This window comes from Pistacia vera, unplaced genomic scaffold, assembly GCF_008641045.1.
Source record: "Pistacia vera cultivar Batoury unplaced genomic scaffold, PisVer_v2 Contig347, whole genome shotgun sequence".
In the NCBI taxonomy this organism is placed as follows: domain Eukaryota; kingdom Viridiplantae; phylum Streptophyta; class Magnoliopsida; order Sapindales; family Anacardiaceae; genus Pistacia; species Pistacia vera.
Window position 1 is genome coordinate 2,641,042 of NW_022196165.1, and position 19,835 is coordinate 2,660,876.

Genomic DNA, 19,835 nt, shown 5'->3' on the forward strand with positions numbered 1-19,835 from the left:
TTGTCAACACAAGCACATTTCAAAAACACAATGGAACACATTGGGCAGTGACCACAAAAAAGAGGGACCTTCAGCTGTTTAATCCAGACTGTGTGCTCAATCCAATGAAGATGGTACAATAGATATCAGATCCCAACCAAATTTGAGTAATACTAAAAACAAAAATGACAAGTTTGAATGCTGCCTATAATGTTTCTCACATTCATAATAATAAATCAAATCATTAGTTGTAGTTGGTAGCGATGAGGCTATCTTTGCCAAGGTGTCTGCAATAGAGTTACTATCTCTCGGGATTTGCGTGATCGTGAAGTGCTTGAAAGGCTCGAGTGCGGCCTTTGTTTTCTTTAGGTAGCTGATCATGTTCTCTTCCTTGGTTTGGTACTCTCTCGAGATCTGATTAACGACCAACTGGGAGTCGCTGTGAATGCTGATCACCTCGGATCCCATTTCCCTTGCTAGTCGCAGACCAGATAGTAGCGCTTCATACTCAGCCTTATCGTTAGTAGCCTAGAACCCAAACCGAAGGATTCCATGAATGCGCTTCCCTTCGAGATTGAGGAGGAGAAGACCTGCCCCGATCCTTTTTCTGTTCGAGAAACCATCAACATAGAGACTCCAGGTTGATAGTTTCTAAGTGTTTTCTTAGACAACCTCGCCAGTTGGTTGCTCGGGTCCTCGATCAGATTGGTATGAGAATTTCGAAATGAAATCGGCAACAACCTGCCCTTTAATGGTTGTTTTTAGTTTGTAATGCAGATCGAACTGACTCAGTTCCATTGCCCGCTTAAGCAACTTACCTAAAGCCTCTGGCTTCTGAAGGACTTTCTTGAGCGGGTAGTTGGTCAGAACATGGATTGTGTGGGCATGGAAGTAAGGTCGTAGCTTTCTAGAGGCAATCAGCAGGGCATAAGCTAATCGTTTCATCTCTGGGTACTGTATCTCGGCTTCCAACAGTCGCTTGCTTGCATAATATACTGGCCACTAAACTCTGTCTTCTTTACGGATGAGGGCAACGCTAACCGTATGCTGGGAGACGGATAGGTACAGAAGTAAAATTTCCTTAGGAAGAGGCTTGGACAGGAGAGGTGGTCTTCCAAGGTGTTCCTTTATACTCTGAAAGGCTTGTTCGCACTCTGGAGTCCATTCGAATTCCTGTTGGCCTTAAGCACATTAAAAAATGGTAAGCAACGATCTATTACTCTCAATATGAAGCAACTTGGAGCCGCTATCTTGCCATTCAAGTTCTGGACCTGCTTTTTGTTGGCAGGGCTTTTCATATCGAGGAGAGCTTGGATCTTTTTAGGGTTTTGATTCCCTGTTGGTTAACATGTACCCCAGGAACTTTCCCGAGGATACCCCGAATGAGCACTTGAGAGGGTTGAGTTTCATTCTGTACCTTCGGAGTACATCGAACATTTCGGCAAGATGTGCTATGTGATCTGAAGCGGCATGCGACTTAACTAGCATGTCATCAACATAGACTTCCATTGTTTTGCCGATTTGTTCGGAAAACATACGGTTAACCAACCGCTGGTAAGTTACCCTAGCGTTCTTCAAGCCGAAGGACATAACCTTGTAACAATACAGTCCCCGATTTGTAATGAACGAGGTATGCTCTTCATTTGATGTGTATATCGAGATCTAATTAAATCCTGAGTAGGCATCCATAAAGCTCAGTAGCTCATGCCCAGAAGTGGCATCAACGAGCTGGTAGATCCTCGGCAGGAGAAAGTTATCCTTTGTACAAGTTTTATTGAGGTCGGTGAAATCGATGCAGGTCTGCCATTTTCCGTTGGGTTTCTTTACTAAAAGCAGGTTGGCAACCCAACTCGGGTAAAGTACCTCTCGAATAAACCCGTTCAAAAGGGTTCATTGCTTCTCTTCTGGCGGACTGGCTTGACTGCATTGTCAATGTTTAGAGCATGACATATTACGCTCGGGTTGATCTCGATCATATCGGCGTAAGTCCATGCAAAAACATTGATGTTTTTTCTAAGGAAGCTCGTCAAGTTTTTGATGAGCTGTGAATTGAGATTACTCCCGATTCTTAATACTCTGGTCGACTCGCTTTCATCGACCAATACCTCAGACAGGTCCTCAACTGGCCCGCTGTGAAGACACTCCTGGATACGAGGATCCATGTTATCCTCTGTTGGTCTAGATAGTGGCTCGATCCTATTGATTGTCATGGCGTGTTCAGGGGGGCCCACTAGCTTCCCCTTTCCCTTGCATGCCATCTGGACTGCCTTTATGTAGCAGTCGTGAGATTCACGTTGGGATCCTTGTACTTCCCTGATTCCTATCAGGGTGGGGAACTTTATTTTCATATGGTAGATAGAAGTGACAGCCTTGAAATTCCGTAGTAGAAGTCATCCCAGGATGCTGTTGAAGGCGGACGGACAATCTACCACCAAGACCTCCGTCACCTTTGTCACTTCATTGGTTTCTCCCAACGTGATGGGGAGCAAATCGTTCCCTTGGGAATCAGGTGATCCTCGGTAAAACCGTAGAGGGGGAATGAGGTAGGCTTTAGGTCTGCCTCGTCCAGTTGCATTCTTTTGAAGGCTTACTGGAATAGGATATTCACGGCGCTCCCATTGTCGACCAGCATTCTGTGGACCTCGCATTGGCCTATTTTAGACGCGATGATGAGTGCATCGTCTTGGGGGTGATGTAGTCGTATTGCATCTTTTTCAGAGAAGGTAATTTCTTCTTCCCTGCGGATCTTAGCAGGTTGCGGCGCCATGCTCATTACACTCAAGGGGTCATGGCGAGCTTCCCGGGCATACCTTTCCTAGGAATCTCAAGAGTTCCCCACAAGGTGGGGCCTCTTGAAAATGATCCCTACATAGTAGAGGCCCTTGCGACCACGACACCTCTTCCCCTGTTCCTCTTGATCTTTTTCTCGAACGGGAGTCGGACCGTCAACATACTCTTTGAAGTGCCCATGTTTGATGAGGTCTTCAATTGCTTGCTTGAGAGCCCGACACTCATCAGTGTGATGCCTATTGTCCCGATGATAGCGGTAGTACTTTTTGCTGTTCTTGGCTGAAAGGGGATTCTTCATGGGCTCCGACTCTCCGAGCAGGCTGACCTCCCCTGATTTATCCAGAATTTCTGATACTGAGGCATTCAAAGAAGTGTACTGATTCTTGTCGCGATTGCGACGAAGAACTGGGGCGTAAGACTTTTTGGGCTCGAATCATTATTTCTTCCCTTTTCGCTGATCGTCATTAGCCCAACTGCGATCAGCCCTTCTACTGTTCTCCCCTCGGCCGGAAACACTGGTTGACGGCCTGGGGTTGTGGCGATTGAGAGCAGTCGTAAAATTTTCTATTCGGAGATACTTCTCAAGGAGGTCGTAGAAACGAGTGAGGGAAACATCGTTCTCTAACTGTAGCTCTTTTCATAAGTCAGTCTACGGGCGAACCCCTGCAATAAGGAGAGTCTGAACGGACTCTTCAGGAGTGTGAGCCACTTTGTGGAGTTCGCGGTAAACCTATCTGTATAAGATTGGAGGGACTCATCCCTCTCTTAAACTTGTGAAAGGCTGTAAATTTCCCTCCTTGAAAACTTTAGTGTGGCCCTAGATTGAACTTGTGAAAGGCTGTAAATTTACTGAAGTTATCAATAAAAACCATTGTTTTAAAACCCGACCCGGCCTGGTCGGTTGAACCAAGACCCGAAAGCTTCAACGGGCCGAGTTTATACCATTGTTTTAATACCCAGCCCGGCTCGGCTGGTTGAACCTGTTCAACTGAGACCTAGAAGCTTCAACGGGCTGGGTTTATACTTTTCCTATTCACCCAAAACCCTAGGATTTGGGTGGATGATTGGCGAGCAATTGACCGTCGGAACCTTAGGGCTTTTGAAGATAAAGCGCCGGTGAATGTAATGGTGGTGACATCATTGATTTCTGGTGAGTAAATCGACCGGAAATCGAACAAATCTGGCAGCGGCAACGATGGGATTTCACTGGCGATTGGAGAGGCTAACGGGGGTGGGGTGAGGTGGGTTTTGGTCGGGAGGAGGAGGGGAGTGATTCCTGGGTGATGGGGAGGGTTGTCGCCGCCGGCGTGGATGAGATCTGGCCTGGAATGCCCACGCAGGCGTCGGTGAGATCTGGCTTAAATCGAACCTATTTCGGCCAGATCTTGGGTAGATTTTAGTGGAAATGGGCTCAGGGGATGATTGGGTTGCATCTGGGGTGTTGCCGTCGCCAATCGGTCGCCGGTCGATTTGCATTTAGGGTGTGTTTGATAAAGTTCAAACATATAGGGACTTACATATAATTTTTAGTGGTGTATTTGCTGAATTTTAAAATTTTTTGTCAATTGGTTTGACCAGCGATCAAACCGATCAATCGGGGACTCGGAAACTTTGCCGGGTTGCACCCTGGGTTGGGTTTTAAAACATTGGTTAGAAGTTTATTTATCCTATACATTTTTTAAATACACATCGGGTTAACCTATAATAACTTAAAATTCAAGGTTGAATGACCCAAAAGATATCAGTTTATAAAATGAAATATTATACTTTGATGGTAAATATCATCCCGTTTGTTAAATATTATACATTTATATTTTAATAAATTTATTAGTCAAATACATTTAAAATTATTATACTAAAAGGCTAAAATTAATGAATTTACTATAATAAATTTATATTAAATTTAAAAGAGAGAGAGAGAGAGAGAGAGAGAGAGAGAGAGAGAATGAACTCCTATTTATTAAATTTGATTTACCAGCGAAATTGGTATAATTCAAATTTAATATAAATTTGATTTACACGTATTTTGCAGGTAAATATTTACTGTATTTAATAAAAATGTAAATGTAAATTTAATATGAATTGGATTTACACGTATTTTGCAAAATAGGTAAATATTAAATTATACCTATTTTATACTAAATTTAGTAGGTAAATATTTTTTAAAATTTACACGTGTAAATTTGATATAAAATATAAAATATAATAGATATAAATAGGTAACTTGAAGATCAATATTAAATTTAGAGAATAGGTTTAGTGCACGCTCACTTTCGTAGATTCTCTTAAGCTCAATAATCTTATTATATATTCAAAGATAAAGCTTTTAGAAATTTATATACAATATATTCTTTCTCCGCATATAATGACTTTGGCTGGCCCTGTAGTGTATAGACTATTTAAGAAAATAAAAAATAGGAGTTGATTTTCTCTCTTCAAAAAAAAAAAAAAATATATATATATATATATATATATTATAATAGTTTTTGTTTAGTTTAAGACTTACCTCTTTTATACTAATTAATTAATGACACCTGAAAATAGAAAACAAATATTCTCTTGATTCACTAAAAATTAGTCTTCAGTTGAAATTTAATCAAGAATTGTTTTTCAAACTTGAAATGAGTACAGTTAGTAGGTGAATTTGTAACCGTAAAAATATAATTAATAGTTGGCAGATGAGATGAGATTTAAGTTTTAATTCAAATTGAAATTCTTACACAATAAAAGGTACCATCTTACTAGTCAATGAAAAGAAAGCCAAATCAAATACAAAGCTGTTATCATAATAGCCAATGAGAGAAGCCTAAAACAGTGGTCAATGAAACTCAAAATGTGGCAGCTCAGCATGTGGCGGTGGAACATCCACAAATATTTTAACACCTTTCACGTTGTTGTGGTCCACAGGTATACGAGAAAAGTGCCTCTTAATAGTCGAATAAGATACGATCAAAACTCTATAAAAAGCTCAAAAAAAAAAAAGGGCATTAGAGTTTGGGCAATTATCAATTGCCTCCATTGAACCCTTGGCCTTCGTATCTCTGCCTGCTTCCGTAGCTGCTCTAGACATGAACTCACATCAACTAATACTTTCTTCAAGTTCATCAATCTTGAACCTGAAACACTTAATTTTCTTCTCACTTCGTTAACAACATCTTCTATCAATTCTGACTCGTACCTGCACCAAAATTTATTAAATTCATACATTATAAACCACAATACAAATCTTAAACGTACTCTTCATCAAACATAATTAATAATCATACTCATCATCATATTCATACTACTAATTAACTAACCATCTCAAATCCCTTTTTCATATGATTCATGTACTATCACAACACAACAACACATCCACTACCCTCTACCTACTTCCATTGAAAATATTGCAAGAATTAACAAAATATTCATAATTCTGGCTAACTGATTCAACTAACTCCAAGAAGTACTTCTGTTCAAGAAATACCAAGAAGAAATATTAAGCTCTCTATATTGTTGAGAAGAATAAAGAATATTTACCTATCTTTCAAGGGAAATCCAGAGAGATTGGCCACCTCTTTCAAAGTATTCCTCCATACTTCCACCTCCTGTTTGTTCTCTTTAAAACTTTCTTCATGTTCAGCAAATGCTTCTTGAAATTCTCCATCTTGATGTCTTGGCACATATGGCTCCACATCATAGAAAATTGGAATAATAATTTGTCCTACCTCAAGTTTGATTTTTTGAGATAATTTTTTGAGAAAACCACAATTGAGATTCTTGATTTTTCGATTGCATCAAGGAGTTCCGATGAAATGGGTTCTCCTTTCTCAAGTTTTTCATCCCAAAATACATCAACTCCTTTTCGAGTCAAAGCACGATAGAGATGACCTGTGAAACCCTTTCGTGTATCTTCACCTCTGAAACTCAGAAAGACTTCATGTTTCCAACCCAAGAGAGAAAGGAATCCATTTGATGAGACTCTTGGGATGCTCATGATAAAAACAATTGTTAACTAACTTTATTCAGGCAAGTTATACGTGCTGTCTGCGCAACCAATTTCCTTCTATGAAAGAGCCTGAAAAGCTGGAAAAACAAAGAATAAATTTAATTCCCAGAAATTTTTTTTTCTTTTCTTTTTGGTACAAAAATACATCTAGTATCGAACTCTGATCTTGTGCAGATCTGTAAAATTAAACTTGGATGAAAACATTTTAAGCTAAATTGAATTTAAGATCCTATAGTTAGTTGAATGATTAGTTTCACTGATTTTCTCTCAAACAAACCAACTAGATTTGCCAGATCATTAAAATTAAAATGAAATCACAAAATAAAAACCATAGATTTTAAGGAAGCCTACAGTTTTCGCCGAAAGATGAACTTTAATCCGATCCGTCAACGAACGCTTCTGATTTACACTAAAATGAAATCGGGAAGGCAGAGGTTTTTTCTGTGCTGTGAATTGAAAGAACTTGCAAAGTTTCAGATCCAGAACCGTTTCTCGTTTGGAGGAATGATAAATTAATGGAAGTCCCTAATCTTTTAATGATAACGTCAAGGCCCATGGATTCTACAGAACTATTGAGACACTCCAAATATTGACGTTTATTAATCTAAATTTTTTGTCACCGTCTTTGTCTAATAAAAAAAAATAATAATAATAAAAAAATTCAAATTTCCTACTTCTTAAAAAATTTTACGTACTTATAAAATTAATTAAAACATATAAAATTATTTTTTTTATTTTTAATCAATACCTATACATAATAAATTAATTCGTCAAAAGGGAATTTTCCATAAACTCTTATTAAAGTAAACAATATAATAATTAAATATTAAAAATATTAGTAATGTCAGAATATATCAAAGTTATATCCTAGTTTTAGATCTCAATTAATGTGGTTATTTCTGTGACAATACTTCATTGACAAAAAACAATAACATTTTGAAATGCAAGCCGTTTCTTTTTAAAGAGATTTGCGTCATGACATACTTACTCTTGTCTATTTTATTTAATTGTTTTATTTCCTTGTTAAGAGCCTATGTATCAATTAATGTATCTTGTTATTTTATGAGTTTTTATTTTTTAATTATTCTTTTCTTTTTACAAGAAAATTGAATCCTTAATTATCAAATCATTTTTATTTCTTTTTATTTTTTTTCTTTTAAGAGAATTTTTTTTCAGAACTGTCTTATCATTGTAGCCTATTTATTTTTGTCTTCTAAATTCAATAAAAAAGATTACCGGAGAAATTGAGTCAGTGTTTCTTCATTCTTCAAGTCATTATTTTCTTCACACACTTATCTTATTATCCTATGATAAATGTTGTATTGACATATAAACATTTACAACACTTAAGATTCAAAATTAAGATCCCAACTTTGATATGTAGGTTACTTGAAAAATATACATTTCTATCACATAATGTGTGTAACAAATTATTTATTGATGCATGGGGATTAAAATATTAAATGCAGCAAATATAAATTACATATTAGCCTTTAATTTATTTGAAGAGACACTGTTTAATATGGGTACTGTTTATAAGTTTTGAAACTTGTAGAGTTCGACTGACATATACCTAAACTTAGAAGGTGTCACAAACTTTTAATTATTTTTCATCATTTCCTATTGACTCCAAAAGTAACTTTTTATGAGCAGGAGCCTTCTTCGAAGTTTCACAAATAACTTTTTTAATATTTTTTTTTTTTTTTTTCACATAAATTCTATTGACTTGACTTTAATAATTGTGTTCAATATTTTTCCATCATTTAATCTTTCATTAAATTTATTTCATTTGATTCATTTACTTTTTATCTACTTATCAAATTGAATTGTTTTGATATACTATATCATATTACCGATTATGCTAACAACGGTTATCTATTAGATTAAAAAACATCATTATATTATAATATTTGGGCATATAATATTAAAGGGTGTTTATGTTTTAAACCCCTTAATTTTATTAAGGAATTTATGTTTNAATTGAATTTGAAGCAGGTCCTGGCCGTATGGCCTATTTGATCACAAAGTTGACATTTTGGCTTATATTTCTTGAAGCCCGAATCAGATGGCCCACGCTTGCCACGACCTTGATTGCCACGACCTTGATTTCCATTTGAAGAGTGCTTCTACGAAAAGGACCCAGCATTGCCAGAGAAGCTCCCTTTTCATTGAGTGTAGTTGGCGGTGGCTAGCAGAGTTGCCGATTGGGCTTCCAGTCGACGGATGTAATTTTCATGACCAACCAGCAAGTCATGAATTTCCTCAAATTTCATTGAGGTTTCCCGAGCACGAATGGGTGCTGCAATCTCACGAAACTCGGGTCCAAGGCTGTTTAAAATATATAGTGTTAGATCATCATCCGAAACAGAGTGATCTATGATTGCAAGCTCATCAGCAATTATTTTTACGCCTTGAAGAAATTCTGTGACAGATCTACTGCCACGAGTGCTCAATGTTAAATCTTCCTTGAGTTGCATGGCTCGTGTTCGAGATTTGCCCGCATAAAGCCGAGTAAGAGTTGACCAGGCCTGTTGAGACGTTTTGCAGGATGCAAGAAGTGGAGTGATTGTTGTGGAGGTGGAAGCAAGAATGGCATGGAGAAGGAGTTTATCTTGATGCACCCAGTGGGAGTGTGCGGCTTTAGAGGCAGCAGAGTTGGTTGCATCAATGGATGGGCATTGACGATTTCCGGTGACAAAATCAATGAGGTCGTAACCTATGAGTAGTGCTTCAAATTGAGCTCTCCATTGAGGGAATGTGGCAAGGGTAAGCTTTTCATTAATAGTGGTGGTTGGGTTGATGGTGATGATTTATGATTCGGAAGCAGAGGATTGTGTAGGAGTAGCAGCCATGATCGGAAAAAAAAGAATCTCGTTAGAGGGCTGGCTCTTCTGATACCATATAGAAGAAAACACTGCTCTAAATTTTGATTTTTGAACACATAGAATTGCTAGTAACATTCTGTTTAAATACAAGTTCTGATGAGCTATCTATGGAAAATATGTAACGTAAAGCTATCTATGGAAATATACAGCATAAAGGCATTTACACAGAAAATCAAAAGCTGNTCAATATTTTTCCATCATTTAATCTTTCATTAAATTTATTTCATTTGATTCATTTATTTTTTATCTACTTATCAAATTGAATTGTTTTGATATACTATATCATATTACCGATTATGCTAACAACGGTTATCTATTAGATTAAAAAACATCATCATATTATAATATTTGGGCATATAATATTAAAGGGTGTTTATGTTTTAAACCCCTTAATTTTATTAAGGAATTTATGTTTATTAGCTACCATAAATATGAGAAATAAGATTATGGAATTTTTAAAATCATCATCATAAATTTCTAAGGGTGCATTTGGTTCATTATTTTGGATAGGATTTTGAGAATAATATTAGATAGTTGATTAGAGGAGTATTACGAGATAAAATTTAAAAATTTATTAAAAAGCCCATAGGTTTACTAATCTAATTAAACACCCCAACATATAAAATGACAAAAATACCCCTACCACCTGCAGTGCCAGATTCTGGCCACCACCACCAGAATTTGGCCAAAAAATCACGTTAACGCGTCGTTATAGCTTTTTCCGGCTAGATCTACCACGGATCTGGCCGAAAAAGGCCAGATCTACGACCTGTTATGGCAATCGACGGCCAGAAAATGTCAAAACGACAGCCATCTTTGATCGTTTTTTGTCAACGATGGCCAAGATTTGGAGAATAGGATTGGGAATATGGGTAAGAATAATGAACCAAACACGGCCTAAATCTTCATGCCATCTTTATGTGCATGTTTCACTTATAAATTCAATTCAATTTTAGGTTATATCAATGAAATTAATTCTTTTCACTTAGATTTCCGCAGAAGAAAAATGATATAAATAAGCTATCTTAATGTACATGTATCAATGAAATATGCATACATTCGAAGTACATTCAAACTCTGATCATTTATTCAATCTGTGAAATTAAACTTGTAACAATAGATTTTCTATAGTGTTTATCCAAACATCCAAGCTTAGCTTGTCTAAAATAAATATAAGAGAAAAATAACTTTTGAGGGGCGAAGTATAGCCTTTTTTTTTTCTTTTTTTCTTTTTTAATAAAATATCATGAAACATTCTCGGGCTCATTGGATACTAGTTACCAAGTTATTTTTGAAGAACTATTCTACAAAATGAAAGGAATAAATTGAATTTCTGTAAATCTCAAACAACGAGAATGTATTAGTACTATAAATTAAAAATCAAAATTACAAAAAGAAAAATAATGAAAAAAAATTTGGTATCCCTATTTTGTGTGAATTGTAGATTATTTTATACATTTAAACTTTTATTTTTTCTAAACACAAAAATTGTGGCAATTAAAGTTATTTTTTAGTCTAATACTTTAAAAGAAATTATGTTTTCATTATTTTAATTAATACAATATCTGTTTTCAGTGTTTTTCTTTAATTCAAAATAAGAAAAATATTGGTATAACCTCTTCTCTTTTTGCTGGATGACAAACCCTTTGGGCTTTGGCCAATAGGGTTAGCTACGCTCAAGAGTCTTATTTTCGAGTCGCGAAAGAGATAATTACCGGGGTTACCCAAAAAATATTGGTATAGTTCATTGAACTATTTCAAGATTATGTGATGCTAGCTTGTAAAAAAAAAAAAAAAAAAATCACCTTAATCCTTTCACTAATAAATAATAAAACTATATATTATGTTATGTTTTCGTATTGATTTTTATAAATATCGATTAATTTGTAATGTTGATGGCTTTTATTTATTAAACTACCACATAAGACATAGATAAAAATTAAAAAGTAAGACTTAAATTTAAGTTTTTTAACTTTCAATTTATCCTTATCTATAATACACTATTAGAAAATTATAAGAATCAACAATAATATGAAATATTAGATAAATTTTTTGGTTAGCCAAAGCTATATAATATACCATATGTATAATGTTTCATTAATTTAAAAAAGAATTAAAAAAAAAAAAAGCCCCCAAACCAGTACAGTGGCCTGCCCTACTCACTATCCTAGCCTGACGTGATGAGATCGTTGAATATATTAATAGTATAATTTGAGTATTAATATAACTCTCAAAAAAGCTAACCACCGAGTTTAAAAAAATTATCATTATATTAATAGTATAATACTATAATTTGAATATATTAAAGTCATTTGTTGAATTTCGAAGAAGGCTCTTATTTGTAGGGGAAACCACCGAGTTTCAAAAATTATTATTAGAGCCCAATATTTAAAATAAATTCGAGGGCTAAAATATGCTTATAGTATGTTTATTAAATTTAAAATTTTAACTCCAAGAAACAATAAATCTTTGGTTAAGGGCTAGTTTGAGATTGTTGTAGCTTTAAATTTAATTAGTTTTTGTCCAACTTTAAAAATAATCAACTTTAGAAATAATTTTCAATGTGTTTGGTAAAGCAAATTCTTAAGTTTGTTTTGATTTTTTAAAATCTGTAATGTTATGTTTGGTAAAGTATATTTCAAATTGTGGTGGTATGTATAAAGACCAAAAAGGACTTATTTTTAGCTTTCAATATAATTATTTAAATACATTTTAAAATTATTTATTAAATATTCTAAACAATTATTTTTTTAAATGAATTAATAATATATAAAAATTAAAAATTACAAACTAGATTGTCGGAACAGTGCCTGTATAGAAGAAAACACTGCTCTAAATTTTTATTTTTGAACACATAGTATTGCTAGTAACATTCTGTTTAAATACAAGTTCTGATGAGCTATCTATGGAAAATATGTAACGTAAAGCTATCTATGGAAATATACAGCATAAAGGCATTTACACAGAAAATCAAAAGCTGTCAGCATTTACATTCCTTGATTTATTGCTGCACGGATTTGTTGCTGATTTGTTGCTTCGGTTGAGATTGTGACAGATTTTCAACATCTTCCTTAATAGCCTGCACATCGACGGACCACCATGAGTGATGGTTGCTACTGGCCAGTTATGAACATCTGAAACTATAATTTATACAGTCTGCCGTTAGTTTAGGGCTTTAAAATAGACCTTTGTAATTACAAATTTGCCCATAAATTTATTTTTAATTTGGCTGTTTTAACTCAAAATTTTTTCTAAAAATAAACATTAAGGATCAGTACGAAAAGTAAAAGAAAAGATAAGATAAGAAAAATAGAAAATTAAAAAAAAAATGTTCAGGGGAGTAAACATAATTTTGATACTCGCAGGGGGACTGGAAAATATTAACCCTTTATAAAATTTTGGGCATAAAAATAACTAAAACTTTAGGAGTGTCTATAGATCAAGTCAATTTCTTATTTTTACACTTCTTAACACAGAAAGCCTTTTGCTTCCGTTGACTGATAGGTTAGGGTTCATCTTTCAGAGTTCTGCAGCACCTTCAAAGGTGTAAGTTTTCTAACGTTCTTGGTTACCTTAAATCTATGTTCTTGTTCTTGATTTTCGTTTTTATTTATGTTTTACGAATCTGAAACATTTAGTTTGTATGCGAGTAAAATAGTGAAACTATTCTTACAATAAAATAAGATTTCAAAACAAATTTAGCTAAAATAATTTTGAGAATGTTTCTTAGCACAAAAAGATATATAGATCTAAGTTCAAGTTTACAGATCGATCCACTCACTTCTATAATTTAGCTTAATTTGGATGGTCACCAAAAATTCATTTAAACCTATCAAGTGCTTAAAACTATAAATGTATTTAAGATAAGCAACACGATTTCTAAAACTTTAACAAATATTAAAGACTTTTCTTAATTTCTAACTATAAATTTTCTGTATATTAAGTAAATAAATAAATTAATAGTTAGGAATAACAAAATATTTTTTAGTTCATGATCCATCTTACCCAAGAGATATTATATTTGGCAATATATATAGAATTTATCTTCTTTTTTTTTAAGAAAAAAAATTCAATATTTTGTTTGGTTTTCGAACTTTTCAGGGTCTTGCATAGGAGGAAACTGGTTGCATTGACAGGACTTGTAACTTGCCCAGAAAAAGCTAATTGATTCAAACAAGCTGTTTCAAATGAGTAGCCAAAGAGTTTCTTATGATATATTTCTAAACTTTCAAGGTAAAGACACTGGGAAAAACTTCACAGATCATCTATGTGCTAATTTGGTTCGAAAACGATTTAATGTATTTAAAGGAGAAAAAGAACTTGAGAGAGGAACACCTGTTTCACCGGAAATCACAAAAGGAGCAATTGAAAAGTCAAGAATTTCAATTGTTATTTTCTCAAAAAGCTATGCTTCTTCTACTCGGTGTTTGGAGGAACTTGTTAGAATTGTTGAATGTATGAAAACAAAAGGGCAAGTGGCTATTCCAATTTTCTATGATGTGGAGCCAAGTGTGCCGAGACGTCAAAAAGGAGGTTTTCAAGAAGCATTCACCAAATATGAAGAAATGTTAGAAAAGACAGAGAATGTGCAAATGTGGAGGAATGCTTTAGAAGAGATGGCTAATCTCTCTGGATTTAACTTGCAGGAATATAGGTAAAAATTCTTTATTCTTCTTTGCAATGTAGCGAGCTTAAGAATGAACTATAGTTTATTCATGCTATATCTTGAAAGAACGATAATGGGATGTGTTTTGCTTAACAAGTAAAATGGTGTTTTGGAGGGTATATGTGTAGAAGTTATTACATTTTTAAAAGATTGGGGCTTATTTAAAACAGGGGTCCTCATTGGATAGTTGGATGGATACATTCATGTAGCTAGATAGTTTGATTGAAACAGTGTTAGAAATTCTAGGAAAATTAATAGATGTGCTTAACTTCGTGAAGATGATGTAAAGAGGAAGTAATTATGGGGTTGAACAATAGAAAGTAATGAATGTTTGAAGGGAAAATAAAGTATTGCTAGGAAGGGTGTGAATCCATGTGAAACCGATTCCTTAATTTTATTGCGTATCATTCATCTTTGTTTCTTAAATTTTTTCGAATTGCAAAAAGTACTTAATTAAGATTAATCATTGTTTAATTTTTTGTCACACTACTATTTATTAAGACTCGACTCCTCCAATGTGTAATATAATAGTATCAATAATAGTAGATTATTGTTTTGTAGGATAAGAATTAGAATATGAAGGAAGAATATATAAGAATAGAATGTACAATGTGAATCCATATATTAAACCTAATCCCTTGATTTTATTCCTATTGATAAGTAATACAGAACTTTCCTTTAGAAAGATGTAATTAAGGTTTATGATTTCCTTGATTATATATATATGGTGTGTCTAAGAAAGAGAAGCAGCAGTTGATGAGTTAAGAATTGAATGAGGAAGCGATTAATTGGCGAGGGAAAGGGATAACCAGCCTTTAACCTTTTGGTTTATAAGGGAAGGAAAACTTGGCATATATACATACTCTCACCAATATGATATCAACCTATGAGTTGGAGTTAGAAGTGAGTGACATTAAAATAAGGTTTATTATTATTATTATTATTATTATTATTATTTTTTGTGCGATTGATCTATGGTGGCATGCATCTTTGAAAATATAATTGATTTATTAGGATGGATGATATGAATATGTAAATGGTGAATATATGTGATATTTTATTATTTAGGACAGCACTGAGTTTTATTGTTATTTAACTTATTTTGCATATTTCAGGGACGAGTCAGAGTTAATTAAAGCAGTTGTGGAAGAAATATCATGTGAATTAAGTGGTCAACTGCCATTCATTAATTTCAAGAAATTACTGGCTGGAGTGAATTCATGTTTAGAGAAAGTACAAATACAAGCAAATACAATCAAGGTTCAATGGCGTGAATCCACAATGGCCCCACCTCTGATGTTCCCTTTTTTTTTTTTTGTTCGATGTTTTAGAATAACGCCAAATAAGGGCTCATTGCGTTCCTTACAATCAAGGTTCAATGGCGTGAATCCACAATGGCCCCACCTCTGATGTTCCCTTTTTTTTTTTTTTTTGTTCGATGTTTTAGAATAACGCCAAATAAGTTGCACTGCGTTCCCATCGGTGCTTTTCCACTGTAACTTGACTTTCAAAACCAAACCACGTGATTGTAATAACATTCTACCAATTTAATTATAAAGGAGGCAGCTTACGTGGTACCTGATTTTATTTTATAAGCTTGGGGGCCTTGGGTTTTGTAGCAATTGATTTGTAATTATAATATTTCCCAAATTATTTAAGTTAATTTATTATATCTCTATCTAATCCATTGACAACACTAAAAGAATAATAAAAGGTCCTATTTTATTTTTAATTTCCTAGGTGGATGATGAAGACTTCATACATGAATGAAAATTAAAATAGTAATATTTGTTATTTATGTTTTTCCTTTTTCTCAAAAAATTCCTTTTAATGAAAGAATAATCAACTTGAAATCAAAATTACTTATATTAGAAAAAAAAAAAATGATAAAAATATACATAACTAATAATTTAAGAAATATTTCTCAAATTTGACATTAACTAAACTGAGAGTAAACACATAATAACATATGCACACCTCATTTAGGCTCTATAAGTTTTATTAAAAATATAAAATAACATAATAACAAGTCTTATATAAGAAGGAAACCTTGTGTTAGTAGTGTTTTGGATAAAGATAAAATAAAATAAAATAAAGCAAATAATATAAATTACAAATAACTTGTATCTAAATAAAAATTTTGTCTTTTTGTCAAGGAGTGACAGGTTATTTGATGTCTCCTCTATTGAATTCCTCACCATCCATTCTAATTAGTCCCGAGAGTCAACAAGTGATCTTCCTCCAAGGGTTGGCTCAAAGAAGGGTTGGCCCAACTCTGGTTGACTCCTATTCTAGCCCATCCCTTAGAGAGTCCACTCTACGATCTGGGCTGCCCTGCGAATTGAGCCCATCTATGAGTTGGGCTACTCAATGGATCAAGACAGTCCACACTGTGGCCTATCAACAGAATCAGCATCCACTCTTCAAGACTCCAAGTCTCATGTGGATTCTAATGTCTCAAGGACTCCAAGTCCCATGCAAATCCTAATTCTTCGCAGACTCCTAGTCTTATATGAACTAATACTCCTACTTTTACATGGACTAGTACTACGAGTTTCATGCCTACTATACTTCGACTACCATAAGAACTCCAAGTTTCATAATGACTCAAGCCACCTTGGCTCACTATATAAATAGAGGTATGCCCTTTCAGAATTCATTCAATGACAATCCCTCTTGCTTTCTAGTTCTTGCTCTCTCAAAAACAGTCATTCTAGACCGTAGAGCTGTGTTCTGATCACTCTATGTCAGTAGTCGTGCATTAGCTCCACGATCACGGCAAACCTTTTCCTACTAGATGTGACTACATGAAGCTGGGGACCGAACTGATTGTCTGTCGAGTGGGCATCTGCTGTCTCGGGTTGGTCCTCGTCTTAAAGAGTGGGATATGGCTCGACAGGTTGAGTGTCATTGCGTCAGTCAGGTCGTTTGGAGTGTCGGTCATCGTACAAGGTATATCTGGATCGGTGGACTTCATCCTCTTCCCATCTGATTTTGACCCATGCTCGAGTAAGGACGTCTGCCATGGCGGTGCAATTAAACCTGGTAAATTCTTTGTAAAGCTCACCATCGGGGAGGAGGCCTTTTCTAAAGGTATCAACTACTGCTTCTTTGTTGTAGTATGAGATGTATACCTTCTCTCGATTAAAGCGCCTGACATAGTTTAAGAGTGGCTTCCCTCGGTTCTAGTGGATTCCATAGAGGTCACCCGAGAGCTTCTCTAACTTCTTAGTTCTAGCGAACTGCTCAACGAAGGTGTCCGTGAGCTAGGCGAAGGATGCAATGGAGTTGTTTGGGAGCTTAGTGTACTATTGGAGAGTTGGTCCTATCAAGTTGGACTCGAAGTTCTTACACATGCAAGCTTCGCGGAGTTCCCGAGGTATGGCAGTAGCGAACATCCTCTGCTTATAAGAGGCGATGTGGTCATCTGGGCCTATCGTGCCATCGTAGAGCTTCATGTTGGGGAACGAGAACTTCTTTGGCATCTCGATGAGGGCAATTGAGTTGACAAACAGTGAGTTGGTGTAGCTTTGAGGCAAACTCTTTTTAATCAAGGTTGGTACTCTAGGAATACATTGGATCATCGCTTCCATCTTTTTTTAGCAAATGCTTGCTTTAAAAGAGTCCTTATGGATGAGAATAGGCCAGCGTTGGTAGTCGCTTGTATCATTGGACCTCTACGATGGCATGACAGACCTAAACGACCACATCACCTCTTACAAGCAAAGAATGTTCGCTACTATCATACCTTAACTCTGTGAAGCTTGCACAACTTGATGGGACCAGTTCTCCAATAGTACACCAAGCTCTCAAACAACTCCATTGCATCATTTAGCCAGCTCACGAATACCTTCGTCGAGCAGTTAGCTAGCAGCAAGAAGTTAGAATAGCTCTCAGTGCGTCTATGGAATCCATTGCTGTGGTTCATGCATTTCGAACATGAAAATAGTGTGAAAATGATAATTGAAATGATGGATGCAAGGTAGAACACAAACAATTAAAACATTAACATGTTAATGTAAGAAAATGATAGAAAATTAGCAACTCCTTTACTATTAAATACTTGGATGTTGATTCTTGGAGTCTAGATTCTTCAAAAGAGAATGAAGAAACTCAAAATGACTCCACCCAAGCCAAAGATGAGAGAGCCGAGAGAGTGAGAAAGAAAGTGAGAGAGTGAGAAAGAAAGTGAGAGAGTGATTTTGTTTTCAATTGAATGAAAATAGTATAACACTTGGTTTATATACGATGGGCACAAAGTGCAATTTTAAATTGTCTTGGGAAGTCCTCAAGTAATTTAAAATTAATCTCGAAAAAAAAGCATTTTGTCAAGTCCTTGGTTTTATGGTTAATTCGTAATCAGCCCAAACATTAAGTATTCTAACTCTTTAGAATATAAAACCGATGCACTTTTGTCTCCATTATTGTATCCGATTCAATAATAATATTTAATAAATCTATATTATTTAGTGCTAGCTATCCATGGATATTCATTTTTCACCAATACATTAATTTAGTCACAACCATTTACGTCTGAACATCATTAACCAATTAATGATATATATTACTCTCTCTTTTTGAGCTTGGTTTTATGTGTGACCACTTTGAATGATTGTGTTCTAGTCGTGGACTCAATATCGGATTCTGATATGTTTCATTATAACTCTTTTTAATCAAAACCTCCGCCGATTATGGTAGACGTTTAGCAATATTCCATAATCCTTAAATCACAGTGAAGTATAAACTCCAATGAACCTATTTTGATCGTACTGTGTAGTAAAATCCCTTCGTCATCTAATGCCAATTAAGAATGGTTCATGGTATTTCAAAACCCTTAACATAATCTTTAATTGAATTGTCAATCGATACAATGGAACTCGTCAATCTGAAACGACTTTTCATCTGACATTCATTATACTTTGACCAGAAATTGTCTTTTTTCAATGTTTACTGATATTCGTCTATAAACTCGATATTTGACTATTTCGAGTTAACGGATCCCATCTTGACCACCACTTGTCCTTGCACATGAATAACATATGAACAAACAGCTTGTTACACAAGATATGACTAGTCTCGTGCTTATACACCATTTGAACCATATGCATCCTATGTCGAATCCAACTGTGATGTCTCAGGTCTAAAGATCAGTGGTACACTTGTACAATCCTACGATGTATTATTGATCACATTCTAAACGTCCATGTGATACATCGTAATTGGTCGTATTTGATAAACAATTCACTAACCGGTTATCCATGCAAGTGCCCTAGTGACATGACTTATAATTACCTATACTAATACCATTACATGATATTCAATGGAGATATTTAGCATGCCTACTATGCAATATAACTACCCAATTGACATTACTTGCATAGGGAATGCTTCGATGATTTGATCTTTTGAAGATCCGCATCATCCGGACATTTCACATGCAATATATAATATAAATGAAGCAGTAAATCAACATGTGAAATAAGAACACTTTTTTTTATTCATAATATATTTACAAGATATAATGTCC

At 34.8% G+C, this 19,835-nt stretch overlaps 1 protein-coding gene and 1 long non-coding RNA gene across 4 annotated transcripts in view; one reads left to right on the forward strand and one right to left on the reverse strand.

The window, feature by feature from the left end:
- The window catches only part of LOC116139162 (toll/interleukin-1 receptor-like protein), a 77,119-nt gene extending 61,234 nt beyond the window's left edge, over positions 1-15,885 (forward strand). The window contains exons 1-3 of one of the 3 annotated variants that reach the window (XM_031424832.1): positions 13,085-13,188; positions 13,744-14,296; positions 15,424-15,754. In XM_031424832.1, the coding sequence (XP_031280692.1) occupies positions 13,830-14,296; positions 15,424-15,718 (762 nt within the window). In that variant the 5' untranslated portion in view covers positions 13,085-13,188; positions 13,744-13,829 and the 3' untranslated portion in view covers positions 15,719-15,754. Of the gene's footprint in view, positions 1-13,084; positions 13,189-13,743; positions 14,297-15,423 lie in introns of those variants that run through there. The other 2 variants (XM_031424831.1, XM_031424830.1) reach the window with 2 other exon arrangements.
- On the reverse strand, positions 5,483-7,245 carry LOC116139167. The gene is made up of 3 exons (XR_004129406.1): positions 7,109-7,245; positions 6,289-6,834; positions 5,483-5,947 (listed from the first exon to the last, which is right to left on the reverse strand). It is a non-coding gene; the product is annotated as an uncharacterized LOC116139167 (long non-coding RNA).
- Positions 15,886-19,835: the final 3,950 nt, after the last annotated feature.